Source organism: Ambystoma mexicanum, chromosome 7q, assembly GCF_040938575.1.
Source record: "Ambystoma mexicanum isolate Mex_15411 chromosome 7q, UKY_AmexF1_1, whole genome shotgun sequence".
Classification (NCBI taxonomy): domain Eukaryota; kingdom Metazoa; phylum Chordata; class Amphibia; order Caudata; family Ambystomatidae; genus Ambystoma; species Ambystoma mexicanum.
The window spans coordinates 1,016,432,137-1,016,456,032 of NC_090941.1; the positions used below are offsets into that span (position 1 = coordinate 1,016,432,137).

At 45.4% G+C, this 23,896-nt stretch overlaps 1 protein-coding gene across 11 annotated transcripts in view; it reads right to left on the minus strand.

Moving 5' to 3' along the window:
• The window catches only part of ARAP1 (ArfGAP with RhoGAP domain, ankyrin repeat and PH domain 1), a 2,533,956-nt gene that overhangs the window by 124,011 nt on the left and 2,386,049 nt on the right, over positions 1 to 23,896 (minus strand). For all 11 annotated transcript variants that reach the window (XM_069640265.1, XM_069640269.1, XM_069640271.1 and 8 more), the window contains one exon: positions 17,528 to 17,610. In XM_069640265.1, coding sequence (XP_069496366.1) covers positions 17,528 to 17,610 — 83 coding nt within the window. The remainder of the gene's footprint in view (positions 1 to 17,527; positions 17,611 to 23,896) is intronic.

The window sequence follows — 23,896 nt, forward strand, 5'->3', positions numbered from 1 at the left end:
ACGGGTATATAAGGCCCTTGGAGAGAGGTCAGCAGAAAGGGAGCTGAAAGTCAAGGAGAAATGGGAAGCGGATATGGGACGCTCCATTTCGAGTGAGGAGTGGGAGCGGGTCTGGGTCCTGGTCCGGAAATCCTTGAGGAACAGCCGTTTGCAGTTGGTTCAATTTAGCATTCTGCACAGGGTGTATGTTACCCCATTGGCGCTTAAGGCAATGAATGGAGAACATCCGGGGGACTGCCCCAGATGTGGGTTAGGGGAGGCAGGGTTTTGGCATATGGTGTGGGAGTGTGGGGTAATAATAAAGTACTGGGATGAGGTGATTAAGGGAGTAAATGAGTTAGTGGGAGCCAACTTGGAGTGAAGTCCGGAGATTTGTCTGTGGGGGAACCTACCGGGGGGAAATGTAACAAATTACAGAACAGAATGGGTCGGTTTCTACTTATATTGGCAAAAAGCCGATTGGCGATTGCGTGGAAGTCCCCCCTGGGTCCGACAATTCAGTTGTGGAGGAAGGATGTACGAAGATGGGGCTTAGCGGAGTTGACGGTTTTGCAGAATTTGGAGGTGGAGGAGGATGCGGGGGAGGTAACGGTTCACTGGTCCCAATTGTTGAATGACCTCGCAAAAGAAAATGATCTGCGCCCTCCGTGAAATGACGTATCAGGAGGAGAGGCGATGACGAGGGAGAGGGGATCTCGGAGATGGGGTTTGCAGATGGATTGACTCTAATCCCACCGAACTGTGAACATTTGTGCTGGGCTGCTGTGACTAATGGAAAACAGATTTTTTTCTGGAGTTGGGGTGGGGAGGGAAGGGAGGGAAAGTTTAGAGGGGAAGGGGTTGTACGGTTGGTTAAGATTTGATAATTTGGGGGGGGGGATTGATTTTCAAGGTTGGGGAGCGGGGGGAATGGCTGAGGGACTGTTTTATTGAAATGTCAATAAAAAGTGTTTAAAAGAAGGGGAGCTGGGGGGGAGGGGAACGTCGGACTTGTTTTTGGCTGGTGTGTCTACAAAAATGCAAATAAAAAGTGTTAAAAAAATGTTTTCCTTTACTGGAACGCCCCTTTGTAAAGCAGATGACTGAGCTGGCCTTGAACCACGTCTCGGTAAGAGCAAGGATATCGAGATCAAGGTCTTCAAGAGCGAGGCAGATGTCGGCAGAGTGTTTGATGGCAGAACGAGCATTAAGCGTGGCTAGATGCAAGAGACCTCCACCTTTGAAGGTTTTCCGAGGAGGGGTATAGGGGCGTGGTACACAGTCAGAGGGGGCAGGGGTGACAGAGAGAGTGGAAGAAGGAGTAGCAGGAATTGGGAGGAAGTTAATGAGGGATGGCAGGTGCCGGTCAAAGAGGAGGAGCTTGGGTTGAGGGCCCTGAACCAAGAAAGTGCCAGAGTGGTAGGCTGTCATGGTCATGAAGTCAGGGGCACAGGCATGCAGGGGACGCATGCACAGGAGACCTGGGTGGACACTGTCCTGGTGCCTTTGGCGCACATTCTCATGAACAAACATAACAAGAACATCCATTTAACACAAAAAGCTTTTATTATGGACATAGCACTTCAGATGCATTAACCTTGAACATTCCATCCATTAAGCAGGATGCATTAACCTTGAACATTCCATCCATTAAGCAGCCCCAAGTGCATTCTTGGGTGTGGCTGCTAATGGATTGCCTTCGCACCTGCTCACTCTCTAGGAGTGGCAGGGTGTGGCTGGTAAGCCTGCCCTAATGGGCGTGCCCACAATCTCATCTATATAAGATGCCCCGATCCTCAAGACAGAAGCTTCCCGTTATTCTGCACTTGCAAGCAGCGTAATGCTCACCGTCACCTGAGGTCAGACTTACCTTTGAAGATCCTGCTTCATGCACAACCTGCTCCTGCCAGCATACTTGCCAACTGGGGGAAGCTGTTCTTACCTGTACATCTCTTCGGCGAACCAAGTATTCATCTTTAAACTTTCCGGAACGCCGAAAACGTAATCTTGGCACCGCAGCACGACACACTCCATCGTCGACAGCAGCGCCTGCAAGGAAAAACAGAAGACAAGGTTAGACATCGAAAAAACAGTCAGTTTAAGGTTGCGCTTTGCCATACTTCGCGCTTTTCCTTAATCCATCACTTACCTGCTGTCGAACATTGCGGTAGCCTCCATCTTCCATCCGGCCGTGTCTCATAGCTGCATTGAGGCCGCATTTCCATCCAAGGGAAGAAAAACGAGGATAGACATTATTGTCCGCATAAATAGGAGCAACATATAAAGACATTAAACAGAACGAACAGCATCACAAGAGCTCAAGAAAGACTTACCAATCATAAGGAGAAGCATAGTTTCAGCTGGACTGGACTAATTAAATTTATCAGGGATCAGTGAAGGAACTAGATCCCATTCGACGCACCCCTGCCAGAAGTTGCAGGACAGAGAGCTTATCTTCCATAATTCACAGGTGAGCTTTTTGGGCCGGTGTATGCTCACAGAAACCTTACTTTGGGGTGAAGGGTTCGAGAGGCACAACAATCACAGATTGGCGCACTCACACACTCTCACACTCTTATCTCCATGCAGGAGCAGTATCACCACGTACCACCGCTCACAGCTTTTCTACTGATGGAGAGGCCTGAAGGGGGTGATTCCAGTTCATGGAGGAAACCGTGCCCCAACGCCTCTGCAGAGACCAGGTGAGCGTAACATAGACATTAATGACACCATTGGATGATGCAAATCATCTCTGAATCAATTTGGTGTGCTTATTTATGGAATTTATATTATCGAACCAAAGAGACCTCTTGCTTTGAGTCACCTGACACAACCCAAAGATGGTTGTTAAATTTTGATATTGAAGATTTACAAATTGCCTTAAGACATTTCAAAAACTCCAAGCCCTCCGGCCCTGATGGCTTAGCAAATATAGCCTATAAAGCAGATATCACACTCTGGTCTTCCATTACAACACCTTTGTCATGGCGAAAAGCCTTAATAGTTCCCATTTATCCCATTTTTAAAAAGGCCAAATGAGACTCGCCTTTAAGTTACCGTCCAATTTATTTTTAATAGATACACTTTTTTGAAGGATCTTATTAGATGGGCAGAAGAGAACAGATGGTTATGTAGGTACGAAATCGGATTCCGGAGAAACATGGCAACCTCCCTAAATGGTTTTATATATGTGAAGAGGGATGTTCGACTCCTACCCCTGTTCCCCCTCCCACAAGATTCGTAACCCGGAATAAGAACCGCAAATACCACTTCAGACCTATACCTAGTGCTCCTATGCCAGACAAGTATGGCGAAAGGTACCCACTTTGCCAACCCCTACAGCCCAGGAGCAGTGCAAATGCTACCCAGAGTGGATGAGGAGCTTCAAGATGCAATTAAGGAGACTTCAATTGACAGTTGACTAAAGTGCCAAGAAGCTACACTACTGACGTTGCTAGAGACATCATAACATAGTAGCGTTAGACATGAAGCACACATGCCCACCACAAACCAGGACACAATCACACGCCCGAATACATGAAGAACACAAGCGTGCAGTTCTAGAAGTTAGAGGACAGACACAAAGGGCCTCATTATGACCCCGGCGGTAGCCATGCCGCTATTGGTGGCATGGGTGCTGCCGAAATCGCGTCTGGGTTCCCAGAATGGGGAATTACCGGGCCATTCCGAGTTTGGAGGGCCCGGTAATTCCTCCCTCCAGGAACCCGGGCCCGGACCTTCCCCATTCCCATTTCAGCCCCCATAGGGCTGAATGGGAATGGGAGAGGGAGCATACAACGGGCCGATTACGGGCCTGGTTTTACCAGGCGTACTTACCGGGTCCCGCGAGGGGAGCTCGTAATGTGGCGGAACGGGTTTAACAGGTCTGCCTCCTTTTGCGGAGCCCGTTAACCCGTTCCGCCAGGGTCGTAATGAGGCCCAAAGACATACCGCCTTTCTTTATCATCTTGTCATTAGCTTAACCGCAGCAACGCAGAAATCACAAGAAGCAAGAGATCCTGAATGCATGCTTGCAGACGCTTAAATGCCATTAACCCTTGTGAAACTGCAGGAGCACCTATGGGACCTGACAGAACCAAGGTAACTGTAACATATGGAAAACCATAGAATAACACGAACATGTAGAAGCCATATCATGGTTTAGGTAAATTACAAACAGGCCACAGACCCTCGGCAGGAGCTGAAAAAATCCAGGCTGCACAGAAGAGCAAACGTGTGGGACTGGGCCGGCTGCCAAGGCCACCAACATACGAATGACATTCCATTACCTGAACTACAGTAACTCCAGCCGCAGTAAATGTGAATAATTCTTCATAAAATCAGACTAATTCGGAGCTACAGAGCTGCAATACACGGTCTCTGGACACGTGACCCTGCCAAGTCGATGATGAACCGAAACTAGCAGCGAGGAACAAGGAACAGTCTCACACGGCCAGAAAAAGGCTTGCAATAAAGAAGTTACATTGAGAGAGGAGTGTTGCATGATGAGAATGAGCACTCTCATAGTCTTTGGTGGTGCACACGTTACAATGCAGACACATAGTTTTTCTTATTACCTTGTGAAGGTACACCACGAGCTGAGAACCTTTCGAATCCCAGGCCTGGGCAACGTCAGCTCTAGCCAATCACAGCTTAGGACCTTAAGGGTGGGTAGCAACTGGCAAGAACCATGCTAAGACCCTCACACTGCAACATTGCAGAGTATTAGGTAATCAGGGACGGGTCAGGCCAGACACCTGACATGGGAGAGCCAGTAAACGAACACATATAGGATCCACTATAGGTGGACTATCACTCAGCACCCAATCCCCAATGATGATAGGTTTTCTGGAGAAGGACCCAGGTTTTAGCGCCACTCGTGATATCATTTGGGTACAAAATTGGCCTGCGAGCCGGAAGATGTTGAGTTGGTCCTGGATTTGTGTCTATCCTTGTACTGATCCCTGTTGGTTTTGGCTGTAATAAACCACAGTTTGAACTTGCTGTCTGTCTGGGCCTGTCTTCCTTTTGGGAAAGGAAGGTGTTGGGCCTTCCATGAGTTCGGAGTCTGCGAACTCCTAGTGGCCCTCGATCCTGCCTGGGAGTTCTAACCCAACATATGGATTATGTCAACAGAAAGTACTAAGAAGTAAAGGTTCTGTCTTATTTAAAGTCATCCTCGATATGGCAGCAACATTTGACAAGGTAGACAGAAATCACGTTTGGTGTTAAGAGCATGGAAGATTCTGCTGGGTTTATTGAACATGCTGCTGCTATTTCATACAATAATAGCCTCCAGATTTGTTTAGATTCAGGAGGCTCTTTTTCGGAGGAAATCAAGTTAAAGGTAGAATTGTGACAGGGGTACGTCTTGGCACCCTGTCTTTTTAATTTGTATATGGCAGAGATTCAAGAAGCTTTACTCAAGGCCAATCTTTTCCCTGCGATAATTGGTGTTGTTCGGGTAGGCTGGTTACCATACACGGAAGTACTAATCCATTTAGATTCTAACCCCATAGGCTTGCAAAGAGGTTTAGGCGGAGTCTGGCAGAGTCTGAGGAGTGACCAGGAGTGTTCAGTGACTCTTCGCTTTCTACTGCTGCTGTGGGAGTGTCGCCAGCTTAAAAACTGCCTCTCCCCGCGGAGCGGGCGCGGAGTCTGGCAGAGTCTGAGGAGTGACCAGGAGTGTTCAGTGACTCTTCGCTTTCTACTGCTGCTGTGGGAGTGTCTCCAGCTTAAAAACTGCCTCTCCCCGCGGAGCGGGCGCGGAGTCTGGCAGAGTCTGAGGAGTGACCAGGAGTGTTCAGTGACTCTTCGCTTTCTACTGCTGCTGTGGGAGTGTCTCCAGCTTAAAAACTGCCTCTCCCCGCGGAGCGGGCGCGGAGTCTGGCAGAGTCTGAGGAGTCCGAGGAAGTCCGTGGAAACCGGGGTGCGGCTATAGACTCCCCTGGCCTCTTGCTTACAGTACCCATCCCCGTACTCATCTCCGCTTTAGTCCCTGCCATAATGCGAACAAGCGCTCTTATGGCTCTGGAGAAAGGAAAGATCGTGAGTAACGCTGTAAAGACCCGAGCCCAAAGAAAGCGTGTGCGCGAACCGGCATGCCCTGACTCCGAACATTCATGGCTCTCAGCGGAGTCCTCGGAGGCGCTCCACACACCTGTCTCTGTTGTCTCTGTTGTCTCTGACTGCATACAGTCCAAGAACCAAGATGAGCGTCTGACGCAGCCAGCCGCGAACTCGACATCTATGCCTAGCGACAACGACAACGACAACGATGAAAAGATAGTAAGTGATTGTGTGGTTACTACTTCACGAGTGGATCGAGATCTTCTTCCTCAGTCCTGGCAAATGGGAGGTGCGGCAGAGGTATTGGGGGCTGAGAGAGTGGCTGTGGCACCTGCTCTACAGTCGGCCACTGACAGTGTTATTGCCCAGCCCAGCTCTACAAAAATGATCCCACCCCAGGCTTTCACATCCCGCTCCCCGCATCAAAGTAAAAGTGATGCGATCCTTGACAAGTGCGCTAGTTCACATGAAGTACAGTCCATTCCGATGATTATGCTTGAATCGGCCCTAACACACGGCCCTTTTGATTTTCCAGCCAGTACTGCATTAAATGACATGAGTTCAACGCGTTACGACCCTGCTACCACGCAAACGCCTTCTTGTCAACTCACTGGTGCGAGGCCCGGAGCCCAGGTGCTCCATGTGATTACCGGTGATTGTGATGCAGTAGATGCTCGAACACAAATAGAAGCAAGCAATGGTTCCCCACGCACACGATTCTACAGTGCACACGAGAAGTTGCTACCTTCGCCAGTGTTTCCACTAAACACGTTGTACGAAAGTAGTGCGCCTGACATAGCGCTCACACCCAATGAAGTGTTCAACCCGGTTCAAAAATTGGACTCACAATCCTTTGCTTGTGACTCCCTTGCAAATGCTGAGGGAGTGAGGGTGCTGATTCCACAAGAAAAAGACCCAATTAACCGCAGAAACTCCCTAGAAGTGGTTAATAAACTTTTAATGGACCTTAAGCACTTGAACAAAAGTAGGTTGAATAACTCGGCAATAAAAAACTGCCTGCCAGGGGCTACAACCCCTACGAGAGCGTCCCATAACCTTGTGGACGGGGTGCCTCCATCAGTGTTGCTGGCTAAAAGTCCCTCGCGGAGCCTCCTTACGACCAATTTGATCGAAAGAAGAAGGAGAAGTAGACGCTCGAGTGGTTCACCGAGCATTCTATGCTCACAGAAGAAGCCCGCTATGGTGATATCGCAAAATGACCCATCGTCTAACTCACATCAATGTATGCATGGACCTTCAAGCGTGAGTTCGCAATCTGAAGACAAGTCAGATTTGTCTTCATCGGACTCATCCTTAATGGAGCGCCCTTTTCCCAAAATTAGACGATTTCCAGTGGGCAAAAGACAATCCAAGGGCCGTACAATGGATTGCTCTGGTAACGCACGCTATACTCCAAGTATGCAAGAGCTTCAAAGTATCATCATGTCATCAACCACAATTGCCTTGGCGCCTTTTCTAAAAATGTACGAACATATAAACGACAACATAAAAGACCTAACAGCTTCGCTCAGTGGTGTTTATGCGAAGATTGCTGAACTGGAAACGTCTCAAACGACTCTAAAGAACTCATCCTTACACACTAACAAACAAGTGGAACTGGCATTAGTTGCTTTAACAGACAGTAACAAAAATGCACTCTTAGACAGAAAACTACTGGCTGAAGTGGCTAAACAGGCTCTACACCTTTTTCAACAAAAAGCCGACAATCCTGGTTATATTGAAGTTCTTGAAGACCGAGATGTACAGAGCCCTCGAACCTCAAATAATTCTGTAGTTTGTTCATCTTCTCGGATACCTGTAGCCACGTGTGCCCAGATTGCAGAAGCCACTGCTCTTGATCGCAGGAGAAACGCAGATAAGCTGGCTAATATTGAAAAGGCGACAGCTGAAGAAGGTCAAGAGCATTCTTTGTTGTTACTTGTTCCACGTGCTTCTGGCCCGCAAACGGCCGACCTTGACCTCTCCACCACTGACTTGGCTCCATCTGACTCGACCAATTTTCAGGCTATTTGCCTGGAAACTCAAGCTGTAGAGAACTTGGCGTTTCATGATCCTCAATTGGCTGCCTCGTCAAAGCTAAATCTTGGTTCTGTTTATGACATAGAGGTACCGGTCGATGCACTAAACTCTGAAACCGACGCTGCTGCTGCAGTTTTTGACATATTCAAACACCCTACAAGCCGGTCTATCTCTGGCTCGAAAACTGCAAACTGTAGAAACAACGAACCTAAAAAATCAAAAAACATGCCCATGAAAAAAAGGAACCGAGGTAATGATCCCAGGAAATTCTTGCGCAACCTAAAAACTTTGAATGTAACTGTCAACAAAACAACTCTAAAAAATAAAAAAGACGCATGTGAATCGCTGTCAAATGTTACTACCATCGATCTGGATCCGGCCATCGAACCGATAATCGATTTACGCGGTATTTCGGAGGAGTTGTTAAACATATCGACATATGAGGATGAAGTAGCCACGAAAGCGAACGAGACTGCGGAGCACAATCCGTTGTCGGTTATCCCCCTCGTGGTATCTAAACAGATTGACAACACCACAGATCCCTCGAACGCAGTTTGTCCCCAAATAATCAATCAGCTTGACATCGGTTTACATCTGCCTGGCCTCAATTCCATTCTGCCCAAAAAGCCGGCCCGGAAAGCTTCAAGAATTATATCTTTATGTGAAGTAACTGGGCCAACTTCAACTTTAACAGATGACATGAACAGCTGCTCTAAACCATTCATGACGCTCGAGGAGAAACGCCGGAAGATCTGCAATCAGTGTAACAAAGATCCTCCGAAATCGAAAGATCTAGAACCTCAATCTTCTTTCAATCTTTACACTAGCCAGCAACCATCCAAAGCCTTAAAGTCTGTTCCTTCAGGCACGAAAGTACAAGACCTTATTCAGATGAACCCGTCGCAATTCAGGGCCATGGGGGTTCCACAAGGAAATCCTACATTGAAAAATCAATCAATAAAAGAACCCCCTACGAGTAACTATCCGAAGAAGGAGTCCTCTTACCACCAGGTACTATTGGAACGTATTGACTCTGCTGATGACTTGATAATGAATCGCCACAATGTTCTGTGGCTATGTCATTTGGTCCCAAGTCTGCGGGCTATTGAATCTGGTGACTTGAAAATTGTAGAATTCCTCGAGGAAACTAAAAACGATGCAGTTATTCTACACGTTCAATCAAAAATCATAGCTGATACATTGCTCCAAGCCGGTCCGGTGTTAATGTCGCTAGGTTTTGACATCTCACTAGTCCCAACACGGGCCCCAGCAGAGACATTGGGTGAAGCTGCGAACCCGATAGAAGCGGGCAGAGACGATAAAACTCCACCAACGCGCTCAAGTGAGCGGGCTCTTGCAGCCTCGCACTTAAGCTCATTACCCCTGGTACAGAAGACTTGGAAGCCGATGATTGAGACACCTAGTCAAAACAACATCAAGATTACAATTCAAGGAGCCAGCCAAGTGCACCGAACTGAAGACCGGCCAGTGTCTGACCCCTCATCCTTGGCGCAAGGGAACGACTGGGCGTGGGTTGCTGAAACCTTAAATAACACCATGCCTCGTTAACGCCAGGCTCTCAGGCACTCTAACAACAAAAAAGCCCTTACTTTGGGCTCCTGGAATACAAGAGGCTTCAGTCATCTGTTTAACACCGCCTGGGCCGAAGATCTGGATCTTATCTGCCTACAAGAAACTTGGCTCTGTGAAAAACCCATTTTGGAAGGGTTTGAAATTGCCTTCACACCGGCTCTCAAACAGACCAGGGGGAGACCGATGGCAGGCCTCCTTGTAGCTGCTAGGATCGACTCTGGTCTCCGGATTTTGAATTCAATTGACATTTCTCCATATATTCAGGTGACTACGGTCGGGGTGGGTAGCTCACCCGCTGGAACCTCGACTTCCATCTGTATTTTTAACCTCTATTGGAATCATGAGGTTCATGGAACTAAAAACTTCATAGACGAAGTTACAAAGTCCTTGGATGAGTATATGGAAGCCGGCCCCCCTCACGAGCTGATAGTCTGTGGAGATCTTAACATCGACTGCTTTAATCATTTGAACGAAACAGGTTACAAGAAGACCGGAAACAACTTAGAACTCCATCCGGTAACCCAATGGTGCCTAGAAATGGAGGTCCGTGACATTATGATGCTGAATGGTCAAACGCTGGGTGATATTCCCGCTGCTCCCACTTGGCGTCGAGGCAAACTCAAGTCCACCTTGGACTACATCTTTGTATCCAGTAGGATTCATATGAGAACGACTAGTCTGTTTGTTCAATCAATGCAGCACAGTGACCATGATATGGTGGTCTTGACATTCACGGAAACGGTTGAAAACCCTCGAGATCTTTGGGCCTTTCATATCAGAACAGGAACTGGTAGGATTCGTTTAAATCTGGACTCCTCTGAAACAAGTAACATCTTGAGGGGTCTCCAGACCTCCGATTCTACGGATTACGACTATTTGCTAACTCAATACCGTGAATGCAGGACCTCAATGGGCAAAAGTCTGTTCTCTCCGAAGCATAAATTCGACCTCGAGGTGCAACAACGAAAACGTCTTCTACGTTGGCAGATAAGATCGGCCCGTAAACAAGTACCCAGTATTGCCCATGGCCTTGTGAGAAAATTTAAACAACACCATAAGAACTGGCTCAAGTCTCATAAGTGTATCATGCTGCAGAATGACGCGGAGTTAATGTTATCAAAAATGAAGAGCTCAAACGCCGCTGAATACTGGAGACTGATAAATGACAATCTTGCGCCTCAACATGCTCTTCAGGCCAATTTGGTTGCTGAGGCTGAGTGGGTATCCTTTTATGCAAACCTTTTCTGCAATAACAACGAGGTCGCTGCTTGGAGGCCTCCCGTACTACCACATTGGGACCTGGTCTTCGACTACGAGGATATATTGAGAGTCATTAAGAACTTGCACAATTCAAGAGCCCCTGGTCCTGATGGCCTAACGAATTTCACGCTCAAGCTTCACCCTGAAACATGGACCACCTTTTGTGAGTTACTGTTCAAAAGGATTGCCATGAACTGCAAGACTCCCGTGTCCTGGAAATCAGCAGTGATTATACCCATTTTCAAAAAAGGCGACCGCCGGAATCCAAAGAATTACAGACCAATTGCTCTTCTTGATGTATTGGGCAAGGTCTACTCTACTCTCCTCCAACAAAAACTGACGGAATGGTCAACAAATTGCAATCAGATGGACCCTAGACAAACCGGTTTTGTAAAAGGATTGGGCTGCGGTATTAACCTTTTAACATTAAACCTATTGAAAATGGAAGCATTACGATCCAATGCCAAGATATATCTCGCCTTCGTGGACCTGTCCCAGGCGTTTGACAGTATTAATAGAGATCTACTCTGGTCTAAATTGACCAAATGGAACTGCCCAGCAAGCCTGCTGGCCGCCATTCATGAACTGCACACGAACACGACCATCAGAGTTCGCCTAGACCAAAAGGGCAACCTTTCTTCACCTATTGACACCTTTCGAGGTGTCAAGCAAGGGTGCCCGCTTGCGGCAATCATATTCAATTTGTTCATATCCGACATCAAGGATGTATTTCGTGACCTCCGCACTTTCCCGCCAAAACTACACGGCTCTCATGTTGACTACTTAGTCTATGCAGACGACATCATTCTAATAGACTTAACCCCTATAGGCTTACAGCGCAAACTGAATGCCGTAGAACAATACCTAACAAATAACGGGTTGGTTATCAACAGAGGGAAATGCGAAGTCATGGTCCTTGAAAGACTCCAAGGATTCAACTCGACTCGGCAGAACCTTAAATGGTATGTGAACAAAGAACCCATTGGGCGTGTGTTCAACACTAGATACCTAGGAATGCAGCTAAGTGCTAGCAGAAATGACGCCCCCTGGGTTGATTCAGCCAAGAACAAATGCCGTCAATTGGCATGCCAAGCAGTTTTAATTAACAAAAAATTTGGAAAATTTAGCTTAAGACCCACGCTAATGTTTTTCCAGCAGAAGGTGGTACCGTCTTTGATATACGCTGGCGAAAACGCCTTTGGGTGCGGCTTTGAGGTGTGGAATTCCTTGGAAAACATCTTCTGGTCTAGAGTGCTTAATCTTCCAAAAGGCACCGCCACAGTGTGTATTAGATATGAACTTGGATACATATCTATGCAAGCGAGAGTCGCTTGGAACCTCCTAAGCGTTTTCAGGAAATTAAACGCAAACATCACACTGCCCCAGTTGGACATTTTAAACAATTTACAGTCTGCCAAGGCCCCCTCAATTGCATTTCAATGGAACAAGCTATGCCATGACGTGCTTAGCACGTATGATATCACGATGCAACTGCTGCTTGAAAACCCAGATGCCGCGAAATTAAAGATATGGAGAAATGACTGGATCCAGACCTGTGATAAACGAGCCAATTCTAGGTCTATGCGTGAAGTGCCAGCCGAGGCAAGAGCATATGGATGTGTACCATCGTACTTGGCTTGTTTTCCAGACCAGTGGGTTCGGGCCTCTTATCTTCACTTCAGGTTGAATGTCATGACAACCAAAGAACGCCTTTGCTACTGGTCCCAATCCCCGGACTTGGACCTCACTTGCCGTTTCTGCTCCACCTCTAAGGAAACTCTTAAACATTTAATCTTAATGTGTCCAAAGTTTGAGTCTAAAAGAGCTAATATCTTCAGCCCAATAACAAAGAATTTTCAGTGCCTAACCCGCGAAGACTGGTGGAGAGCCCTGTTTGATGGGTCTAACAGAGGGGTGCTCTATGCCCTGGTTTCTTTCCTTCGCATTATAAAAGACTATCTACGCGATGCCTCGGCGGATTCAACAGTTGGGCCGCTTTCGATGTCCGCAACATAAGCCATGACATAGGGAACCGATGTAGAGATGACGCCTGGCATTGATTGGAGATGAATGTAGAAACTTTGGCTTGTTTTTTGTTTTCTCTCTGTTTTTAAAGGGTTGTAATACAACCTAACAAAAATAAAAGAAAAAAAAAAAAAATAAATCCAAAATTCTCACTTTCAAGAGAGACCGTAAACAAAAGAAATGTACTTGGCATGTTAATGTGAACAAGATTGAGGAGGTTGATAAAATAATCTACTATAGAGCGGCTTTTCTATATTATTTTTAATAGAATTTGTAAAACTAAAGTCACCCTGAGTATAACATATGGTCTGCAACTATTAGGCATAACTAACTGGAATTGGTTAAATGTACTTGAAGGTACCTTATGGTGTTCAGTTTTGTGCCTTCCTCCTTCTCTACCGATAGCAATGGTTCTATTAGAACTAAGATTAAGATCATTGTACAATGAAATAGGTTAAATGCTTATTTTATGTTGTTAGAGGGGGAAAGTAATTCTCTGTTTTAAATGAAGTAGTTAAACAGAGGGCTGATCAAGCTCACCAGGAATTTACAAAGAAATGCAAACTTGACCTCAGTGAGTTAAGCCATCCTGAATACTCTCACTGTGAAGGGGAACTGGAGCCTCCCAGAAAGTAAATTAGTGGAATGAGACAACATTGAAAATGTGACACCATGTAGGCAAACGAAAACTGTTTAAGTATTCTTTGAATGTCTCCCGTGTTTATGCTCCCCTATGGCATACATTATGAAATGTCCCTCGTCCTCTCTTAGGTCTTGGTTTTTAAGATTCCATTTGAACAAAATGCATACCATAGAGGTACACTGAGCTACCAATGTAGTAAATCGGCTCGCACATCTGGAGAAGATGAACCAACCCAAAACTAATGTAGGGTTATATAATCACCCTTAGTGAAAAATAGGGGGCTTACACAGCTTTCCTGACCCAGGGGACTTAAAGGCTTCCAGGGACCATATACTAAAAATGGTTTGCAGTGGTAGGGGATCTTCACTAGAAGTCCTCCACCCCCAGGGGCGTAACTGAAAATAGCAACACTTGCTTTCTTCTATGTTTGGAAATACACTCTCATAAATGGCCCTGTGCCATTAACATCGCAGCACTGATGGGACGACAAGAGAAGCTGGGCTGCATCCCTGCCCAGTGCCTGCAACGTGCGGGCACACCGAAGGCCTCAAACCCTGCTGGGCTTACACTGACTTGTAATTTTGGCCATGTTAATTTAGCCGTCATAACCTCGCTGACTGCAGCACACAAAGAAAAATCCCAGTATGCCTGCCTCTGCCCGACTGCGATTGGAGCAGCAGCCTTTATCAACATCCGGGCCAAGGGAGCCGGCAGGCGACGCCGGCCCCCTTCCAAGGCCCAATTCTAAGGCCCTTATCTGCTTCCTTGTCGGGGCCTGTCTGGCCATGGCTGCTGTAATGCCCTGGATCTAGCGCCACCACTCTCCTTCCGGTTCCTGCACATGTGCAGTACTGAATTTCCATCTCATCAAGGTAAGAGGCTCACTTGCACCTCTATCGACTCTTCAGTCTTGCCCACATGTGACCCGCAGACACCTGTTTGCCCTCAATTGCCAACCTCTAACACCATTGCAATGTAAAAACTTGCAGGGGCGCGATTCTACACCCCCCCCGACCTGACATTCCTCCTGCCAGCACCCACCACTGGCAATGGCGTGCCTAACACCTCCCGGCGCTGGGAGCCTTTTGCACTGTTCTGCCCATGCACTATCTCCAACTCTGTCTCAGATGGACCCTCTCCCACCTCCAACTCGATTCCTACCACCATTATACTGCATCTGCGCTTCAGCGCTGTACTCGCTCCTACCTGCTGCAACAGGATTCTTCCTTTGTTTCCCTGAACTTCTCGCAGGATGTGCCCAGCACTTTACCAGCTCCACTTTGGCACTCCTTGATCTTCAACATTGCCATGTTGCGCTCATTCAAAGAACTGCCCTCAAAGTCCTTTGCTTGGCCCTGACCGTTGCCCTCCGGAATGCTGACGACTATAACGCTCTCTCCTACCTCGGCGCAATGCTGCTGCCACTGCAAATCCACCTTGCTGAGAATCTAGGCGCTATTCTGAGCCTGTGGGCACAGTATTATTCCTGCTTCTGTTCCCATGAATTGCATGTACAATGTCGTACCTCCTTCCAATGTGTACTGTTATTAGAATGCCTAACTATGACCCTGTAGGAAATGTCGTTTTGCCCACTTCTCATCCCTTAACTGGCTTCAATAATATCTTACTGCCTGATAAGTAACATCCTACTGTAATGTGCTCCTCCCCGAGCTTGTGCCTTTTGATTTATTACCTGCCCCCAAAGGCTCATATCGCACAAAAGCTGCTATTTTGCCTGCATTAAGCTGCTTGTAAGTCACCACGCCCCACTCCGAGCCTGTGAGCTCTGACCAATCGCACGCCCCCTCCTCTCTGCCTGCATCTATCCCCCGCCTTACTTGATGTAAGCTTGCCGTTGGGCCCACCTACCATGACACAAGTAGCATGCTACTGCTAGCGCAGCTATACCACCAAGACTGCACATAACAATGATAGTCCCTGTTTGCGCCAGGTGTTGATTCTCTTGCTTATGTCGTACCAATCTGTCTGCATGCATGCATCAGCCCCTGTGCAATGATGTGAGGCTGTGCCTGTATGTTCATATAACTACATGTACAACCTAATGTAACCGCACCTATTTCAGTCACGCTTGCTCATGATTGATGTAGCCCCCCCACCATGAGGTGAGGTTTTGCCAGTCTATGCCATTGCACCTATTCTTGTCACACCTGTTTGTTTTGCATGCCTGATGTAGCCCCACCACCCCCGCTCCATGAGGGGAGGTTTTGCCAGTCTAGGCCATTGCACCTATTCCTGTCACACCTGTTTGTTTTGCATGCCTGATATAGCCCCACCACCCCCGCTCCATGAGGGGAGGTTTTGCCAGTCTAGGCCATTGCACCTATTCTTGTCACACTTGCTTGTTTTGCATGCCTGATGTAGCCCCACCACACCCGCTCCATGAGGGGAGGTTTTGCAAGTCTAGGCCATTGCACCTATTCTTGTCACGCTTGCTCGTTTGCATGCATGATGTAGCCCCACGCACGATGTGGTGAGGCAGTCCAATGTTGCATTTTACTTATTGTTACCTGTAACCACCGGATTGACACTCTCAGCCCTGAGCTGTATTACCTATTTGTACCTGCCTATTTGATGTAGCCCCCCGTAACTTGAGGTGAGGCTTTTCCCAATTGTGTGCACCCATCCTAATGTTGCATATGACCCATTTTAACTGCATATTTGCTGTATCCCCTTGTAACATGGAGCACAGCTTCTTCCAAAGCATGCTTTCTTTAACTTGTCAATTGCACTTAATGTAACCAGTGCCGTGATACCTCAGGGTCATGGGCACTGCTATAAAGGCTAGATAAATAAATAATAAATAGCATTAGCACAGTACACTCTGACTGGCACTTCTCCCCACCTCACCCACTCCCTTGTTACTGCACTTGCACGATCCAAATGTTCACAAGACCTGGTAGAACTGCTTTCTGTTAACCCTGCCCCTCTCACCCCCGACACCTCCTTGTCTTGTTGCGCCTTTTAACACCAGTTGCTGCGTAAGTGCATTATAAATAACGAATAAATAAATAAATTCCACTTCTCAAAATGTTTATTCGTTATCCCTCCTCCCCAAAGGCCTATAAAAAAAAGACATATTATACCTAGAATACAAGTTGTAAAAAGTGGAATTAAACTATATGTACGAATCTGCTGAGAAAAGGTATTCCGGAAAATAAAGCAACACTAGAAGTCAATAATGAATACATAAACATGCACTTTTTAAAGGGCCTCGTCGGTATCCTTTACTGTAGCGTGGTGCGAGGGTCATTTTCTCTCAGTATTTGCTTCACCTCACATTGAGACAACTCAATGGCCCTCATTGCAAGTCAGGCGTTAAGGGATTAACGGCGCCGTCGGCGCCGTTAACCCTTAACGCCTGATTCACACTTTAACGCCTGCTTTTTGCAGGCGTTAAAGTCCAAGGCGCTAAGCAACCTTGGTGCTAATTAGGGCACCGTAATTTACGGTGCCGTAATTAGCGCCTTCCCCATCCCCATTATGCCCTATGGGGCAAAAATGGGAATGGGGAAGGGCAAATGGTGAATGGGGAATTACCGCCCCACTCACCTTGGAATGGGGCGGTAATTCCGCCATCCACCATGGCGGAATCCGGCATGGACCATGGTGCTAATAGCACCATGGTCCACCGCCTGACTTGTAATGAGGGCCAATGTAAAGTGCAACAGAAAGGCCCTCAGGATTCACCACCTTTATAACACTCCCCGTCAAGCATGCTTCCTCAGCGTATAGAGCAGGGCTCTGCAACCTGTGGCTCGCCAGATGTTTTGAACTACGACTCCCAAGGACCCTCTCCATTGAATATACAGACTAGATATGATGGGAATTGTGTTCCAAAACATCTGGAGAGCCAACGTTTGCAAACCCCTGGTATAGTGTCATTAAAGAAATACTCACCAGGTTGGAGGCCGAAATTTCTTTTTTATTCCAAGGTAAATCGTGATGTTTTTGACTGGCCACTCCTTCTCCGGCCTGTGACTCTGTTGGGCGAAAGAAAGATTAGGCATACAGAAAGGGGAGCACAAGGCAGGAACCTCCACACGTATTTCTGGGGTGACTTTGGGTTTATATGAACCTTTGGAAAAAAAAAAGGAACCAGATGCACCAAACGAATTCATATACCACATCCAGTTGCAGCCAGGCCCAGGGAAACGTGGCCTCAGAAATGAGAAAAACACCTGAGCATTCTGTATACTGCCTCTTGTTTTTAAACTGCTCCATTTGTATTTTCCAAATGGCACTGCCATGTCCTGATATAAGGTGGGGTGATGGTACTTTAATTGATTTTGTGCATGAAGGGTTTTAAAGTATGCCCACTGGACGCTCAAAGTCCTTTAGATAACTTGGTGATCATTTCTATTACATATTGTAATTTACAGAGTCTCCTTAAACAGTCTACAAGTACAGCCCTCGTGCCATTGTAGTGGCAGCATTAGAAGGGAAGACCTGTTTTACAGGTCTTCATTACGACATCTTCCATCCGTGGAAGAAACCCTGCTACTATATTTTACGAAAACTGAGCGCAGTACAGGACATGATTTCCCTCCCACAAATGTGGTCCAACACACCCAGTAGGACCCACTACCCTGCTGAAGGCTGCACACCGACGTCCTGCCCACTCAGTACTGTTGGAAACATTTACTCTCAATAAAGCTTGCTAATATATTGCCTGATGCTTTCTGCATGCGGAGAGTCAGCGACTGTTCTTAGGGGACTGAATTTCAAAGGAGGTCCTAGCTCCTATCAGAAATGCACTATAGATCACTGTTGTTAGAAGCGAATCAAGATAGAGGATAACAAAAGCATTCGCAGTGGGCTTTTCTCAAAGGTTCGCTAGAGCTGAGCCTTGTCCAGGTATGTGTTTCTAATTAATGTTTATCACAGAAATCCCAGAAGGGTTTAGGATCTGTGAGTTATTTTCAAAAGGAATGATCTGGAGGAAATTTTGATGCAATGCCAGAAACAAATTACTGGGTGCGTTGAAGTGGACAGAAGGCAGGTGTGGACCCACGTGTTTTATGAAAACTACAGTTTCTCACAAGAGGATAGTGAGGCACACGCTTGGGGTCGCTTGGGGTCGGCGGAATGTTGAGTTGCTTTATACGCTGTGATTTCTTGTTTCTTGTGTTTAAAGCCTTGTGTCACCAGGATTCAAGAGATCAATGACTTCTTCTGTTGAGTTTACCTAGCCTTGTGTGTCTGGGGCAAAGTTCACAATACTTCTATAGCTGCTGCATTTGCTCTTCAACTGTGACAGGAAGGAGTTGTGACCAAGGGCAGGCAAGACTTGTGTCAAAACGACATGTAGGGCTTGTGTTCAAAGTGTAGGCACACCAAGTGTGTTATGGACAGACAGGCTTCGTTTCTAAAGGGCATGCATTGCTTGTGTCTAGAGTTCAGGCAGAGCTTGTGTGTTAAGGGAAAGCAGGGTTTGTGGCCGTAAACATGTATAAAGTAGGCCATAACCTGTTGCTAATAGCAGGAAGGTATGACATGTAAAGCCTCTTGGTTTTTGATGAGAGTTCCAATCAGCCCATTGATTTGCTTCAAATCCCTGATTTATTTATTTATTATTATATTTTGTTATTCTTTATTGTGCTTATAGTTTTAAAAATACATTAAAACCTTACACACATTTTTAAAATTATAAGAATCAAACATTACTGAGTCAAAATCAAAATCACTGTAACTATTTCTTTCCACAAATTTAGCTAAACAGATTGCAATTTATTCATTCCTCTACTACATTTAAAAATGTTTCGACCTGGTTCATGTATATTAAATAAATACAGTTAAAAGATCATTAAAACAAGAAGATCATACAAATTGGTGTTTTAGTTTTGAGTTTACACATATGGGTGGTCCTCCCAAGGCTCATATTCTTCAAGTTGGTTACTCCACTAATGTAATAATCCTTAAAAATTGGAACAGTGCTTTACTTAATTGATAAGATATTTTTAACCTGCACATCTTCCAAAGTATAGAGCCAGTATTGCTCCCATATAGATCTATACATTTTTTTAAAACAGAGCATACGTTGATCTCTCAATTTAGCACAGTTTAGGAGTAAATGTTCTATTGACTCCTTTGAATGTGAGCAGAATCTGCAGCTTTCCTCAACACCCTTTCTCCATTTCACCAAATGTCTTCTAGTTGGTAGGATATTCAATCTAAATCTCATTAAAGTAAATCCTACTTTCCACAATGGGTATTTCATGAGGTACTGTGCATAATCAACCAATCCTTTATGGTCGCTAGTCACATTTTGATATCTCTCAACACTCCCTGCTACATCACATGTCTTACACCAGTCTGCTAACCAGAATCTGTTTTTATAACTCCCCGGGACCTGCTCAAGCAAGGTACCCTCCAGGCCCCGTCTTCCAGAGACTTTGTGGTGGACTCAATTAAGTTGTTACTAAAATGCGCTTCATTCGCTTTGAATTCTGTGTACATGGTTTTTACCGGTCTGCATTTAAACTTATAACAGAACTGAATTGTTTTCCATATAATGTGGGCCTCCAAGGAAATCAATCCCAATTCAAATCGAATTATATTAATAGGTATAGATCCGGGTAATCTTAATACCTTTATCCAACTAAAGTTCTCTAGTCCTCTTTTAGAAGAATGTGGTGAATCTCGGCCACATATGTTACCATAGGGATGATCTTACATTTATAGAATTTTAGTAGGGGAATAATCGAGAATTTATTAAATTTATAGTTAAAATTCCTCATTTGTTCTACTTCTTTTACAGCTTTTGTATAGAACCCTTCCATTAATTTGTTCTTCGAAGGGGTATTTCATTTGATCGGTTTCTTTCAACTTAATTCCTCCAAGCCAGACCGGGCTTGTTTTAACTCTGTTTTCCTGCTGTTAATTATATCAAGAGCGTTTTAAGTATATTAATGACCAAGTCATTTTCTAGGCAGTATTCTGTCAGGCTATTCAATAATCTTTGGATTCCTACTAGTGCAGTCTAAAAAGATAATGTCATCTGCGTAGGTAATCCAAAAAGACTTTTGTGGCCAAGATTTTGGGGCAAAAAATGAGGCCTGTTCCAGATGATTTCCTAAATCTGCCATATACAAATTAAAAAGAAAGGGTGCTAGAATGCAACCTTGAAGGAGGACATTATTAGTTCATATTTTACTCATTAGAAGACCCCTTGATTCAAGCGTGTTCTGATGACTGAATATTTGTGTACATGTATCAGGGGGGCCAGTAGGCCCGTCGAGAGACCCCAACCAGCTAGTTTTTCCCATAATGTATTTATCTACACGGTTGAAAGCTAGAGATAGATAGATCGATGCCCCATATATTACTTTGTGTACTCCCTCCCATGCCAGGCATTGTGCATAGTTCAGGATCCATCCTACTAAACATTTTCCAATGTCTAGTCGGAAGCCTAGCTGGTTTGGCTTTAAGATGTTGTTTCCATTTGCCCATCCTTCCAGTGAGGAGAGTAATATGGCTCCAAATACGTTGGAATCTGCATCCAATAAGGCTACAGGTCTTTAACTTTCTAGTGCCTCCCTGTCTCCTTTTTTGAAGATTGGCACTATGTGAGCCTCCTTCCAAGATTCCGGAGTATCTCTTATTGCTATGATCAAAGAGAAATAACTATCTAATGCTAAGGACCAAGAGATTGGGTTTGCTTTCGGCCATTTGGTCCAGGGCCTCTAGAGTTACTTCTTTTAATTATATTTTTGATATCTTCTGCTGCAGGAACGAAGGCCCATTCTACCCTTTGAGGCTTTCCTAATTGTATGTGGAGTGTTCTGTTTTGTTATATAATTGAGAGAAATTAGAGATCCAAAGCTGCTCCTTCATGGGATTAGATTGGGCTTAATTCTGATAGTTTTCCTTGAATGTTATTACATTCCAGTACTTACTATCATTTTTATCTTTTAAACAACTCAGCATGTTTTCACTATTTCTTCGATAGACCTTTGCTTTTAGGGTATTCAGCTTATTTTTATAAGCCTGTTTTAGTTTTTTTAAAACTATTCCTCACTTGGAGCAAATCCCCTCCTGTTTTAATCCTCCTTCTAATTTCTTTCATGTATTCCCTTTTAATTAGTTGGATGTCAGAGTTATATTTAGGCCTCTTTTGTGCTCTCCCAGGTATCCTTGGCGTAAGAGCATTCTTTATGAAGGCTGGGAATTGGTAAATTGAGCACGTTTCCTTATTAATTTTGCCGTAATTACTCCAAATACCTTCTTCTAGTTTCTGGTTAAAATGGTGTATGTCTCCTTCTGCACACATTAATCTATTTTTCCCCAGGGATACCTTTACGTTAGTCATATAAGTTGCAGGGTATGGGGGCAGAATATCAACAAAAAGTTACTAAACCTCTCATGATCACTTGGGAAGCCATTTGCGACCCTATAGTTATATTTGCACCTTTGTTTATTTATTGTTTTTTTTTATAACACACTTAATACCTCAGTTGGGTTTCTAAGCGTGGATCTGGGATTCTTGCCTCTGTTGCTCTGTGTGGTCTTGCTTCCAAGACCAGCACGTTGCCACTGTGCTATCCTCTGTTGTCACTGTGCTATCCTCCGTTCACTGGAACGTGGTACTAACATAGCACACTGTGTGAACAATTGGAGAAAACGTGCTTCGAGTGGGACTGCAGAAGATGGAACTCCATCATTTGGTAACACGGGTAATTTGAAGTGATGATGGGTCAGAGCAAAACATAATTCTTTTTTACTTTTATTTTTATTGCTTGTAGCACAAACCTAGCTTGAGAGCAGCAGTGTGTGTTGCAACTGAGGGGTGCCAGCATTGGCCTTGGCATTTCATACAGTAGTGCAGTACCGTAGGTGGAGGGGGCAGGATTTTTATTTGTCTGGCAGGTATTGTTGAAAGAGCCACATTTATAGTATTTTTTGCAGAATTGGAGGTTTGTGGGGGCATGTTGAGACTCTGCCGGGTTTGAGTTCTAGATGGGCAGGCGTGGCAGGAGAAGCCTTCGCTTTACAGGCTAGCTTAGACTGTAGACTTTGCAAAGATGGTAGCCTCCAGTAAAGTCTATCCAGATTGGTATAGTGGATTTAGTCTCAACTATTCAAGGGCTCAATGGATTGTATCTTGTCACTGAAAACTCTAGGAGAATGTTGCTGCTGCTCTATGCTTCAGTATTTCCATCCCCATTTACCCATAAGGCCTTATCAGGAAGAGACCATTGCAATCAGGCAGCCACATGAAGGAGCCCTATTGCCAACTGCGGGAACCTGGCTAGGTACGTGATAAAAGACTGCCTTAAAGCAAGGGCTCCATCTGTAAGTGGGAATAAGTAACCTATGCAAGAATCCACTGTTGTCTTCCAAAGGTCTACACTGAAGCTATTTAAGCAGTTCCGGAGCAGTTTGAAAAACAATCAAAGACACAAATCATTAACAGAAGCGAGGAAAGAGAGAAAGACTACCAAAAAACACAAACACGTCATGGGAAAGTTAAAAACATTTGTATCTGGACACTTATTTGTCACACGCATCAACTTGCAAAGGCATCCTGGGTCAACGGAGCAGAGTAGAGCAAAGGTAGACATAGTGAGCATGAGCAGGGTTTCTAAGGAGCACCCAAAAGTGAAAACCCACTGATTTAATAGGGTAGAAAGATGTAGCAAGAGATGTGCAAAGAGCAAAGTTGATCTGTGCTGATTGTGGGGGTTATCTGGTACACTGCAAAGGAAATATGACACTTGCATGAAAGGGAAAATGTCCTCAGTCTTTCTGACCGCTGAACTGTTATCTCATGGAGCTGCAGTGTAAAATACCCCCCGGGCTTCCTTTTACAGGTTCTTCGGATGGAGACCACCACTGAAGATAGCAAATGGTTTGGCTTAAAGAGACTGGCCACTCAAGACTGTATAGTGTGCATGCACTCATTATGCACTTTTGGTTGCATGATACATACATGTTGTCCCCAGACTGCTTCAGTGGAGCAGAAGCAACCAGAGCAGTGGCACCATTATTGACAGGCTAAGAGACATCTGCTAACACAAATCACTCACTTGCTACTATTTGATATTGCTGCCACAGGCAAGAGCCCCAGGGACCCAGGAGCCCAATCCGGTGGTGTATAACATTACACCTTTCAAACAAGGGGCAGAAATAGAAGCATATTATTTCTAAGCAAATCAATCTCCTCTCAGATGAGTAGAATAACACATTCAGAAAAGGTTCAATGAAATAAGGCTGCTTTCACAAAGGGAGCAAAGCAGTTAACAACCAGTCTCACTCTGCTGGTTTTAA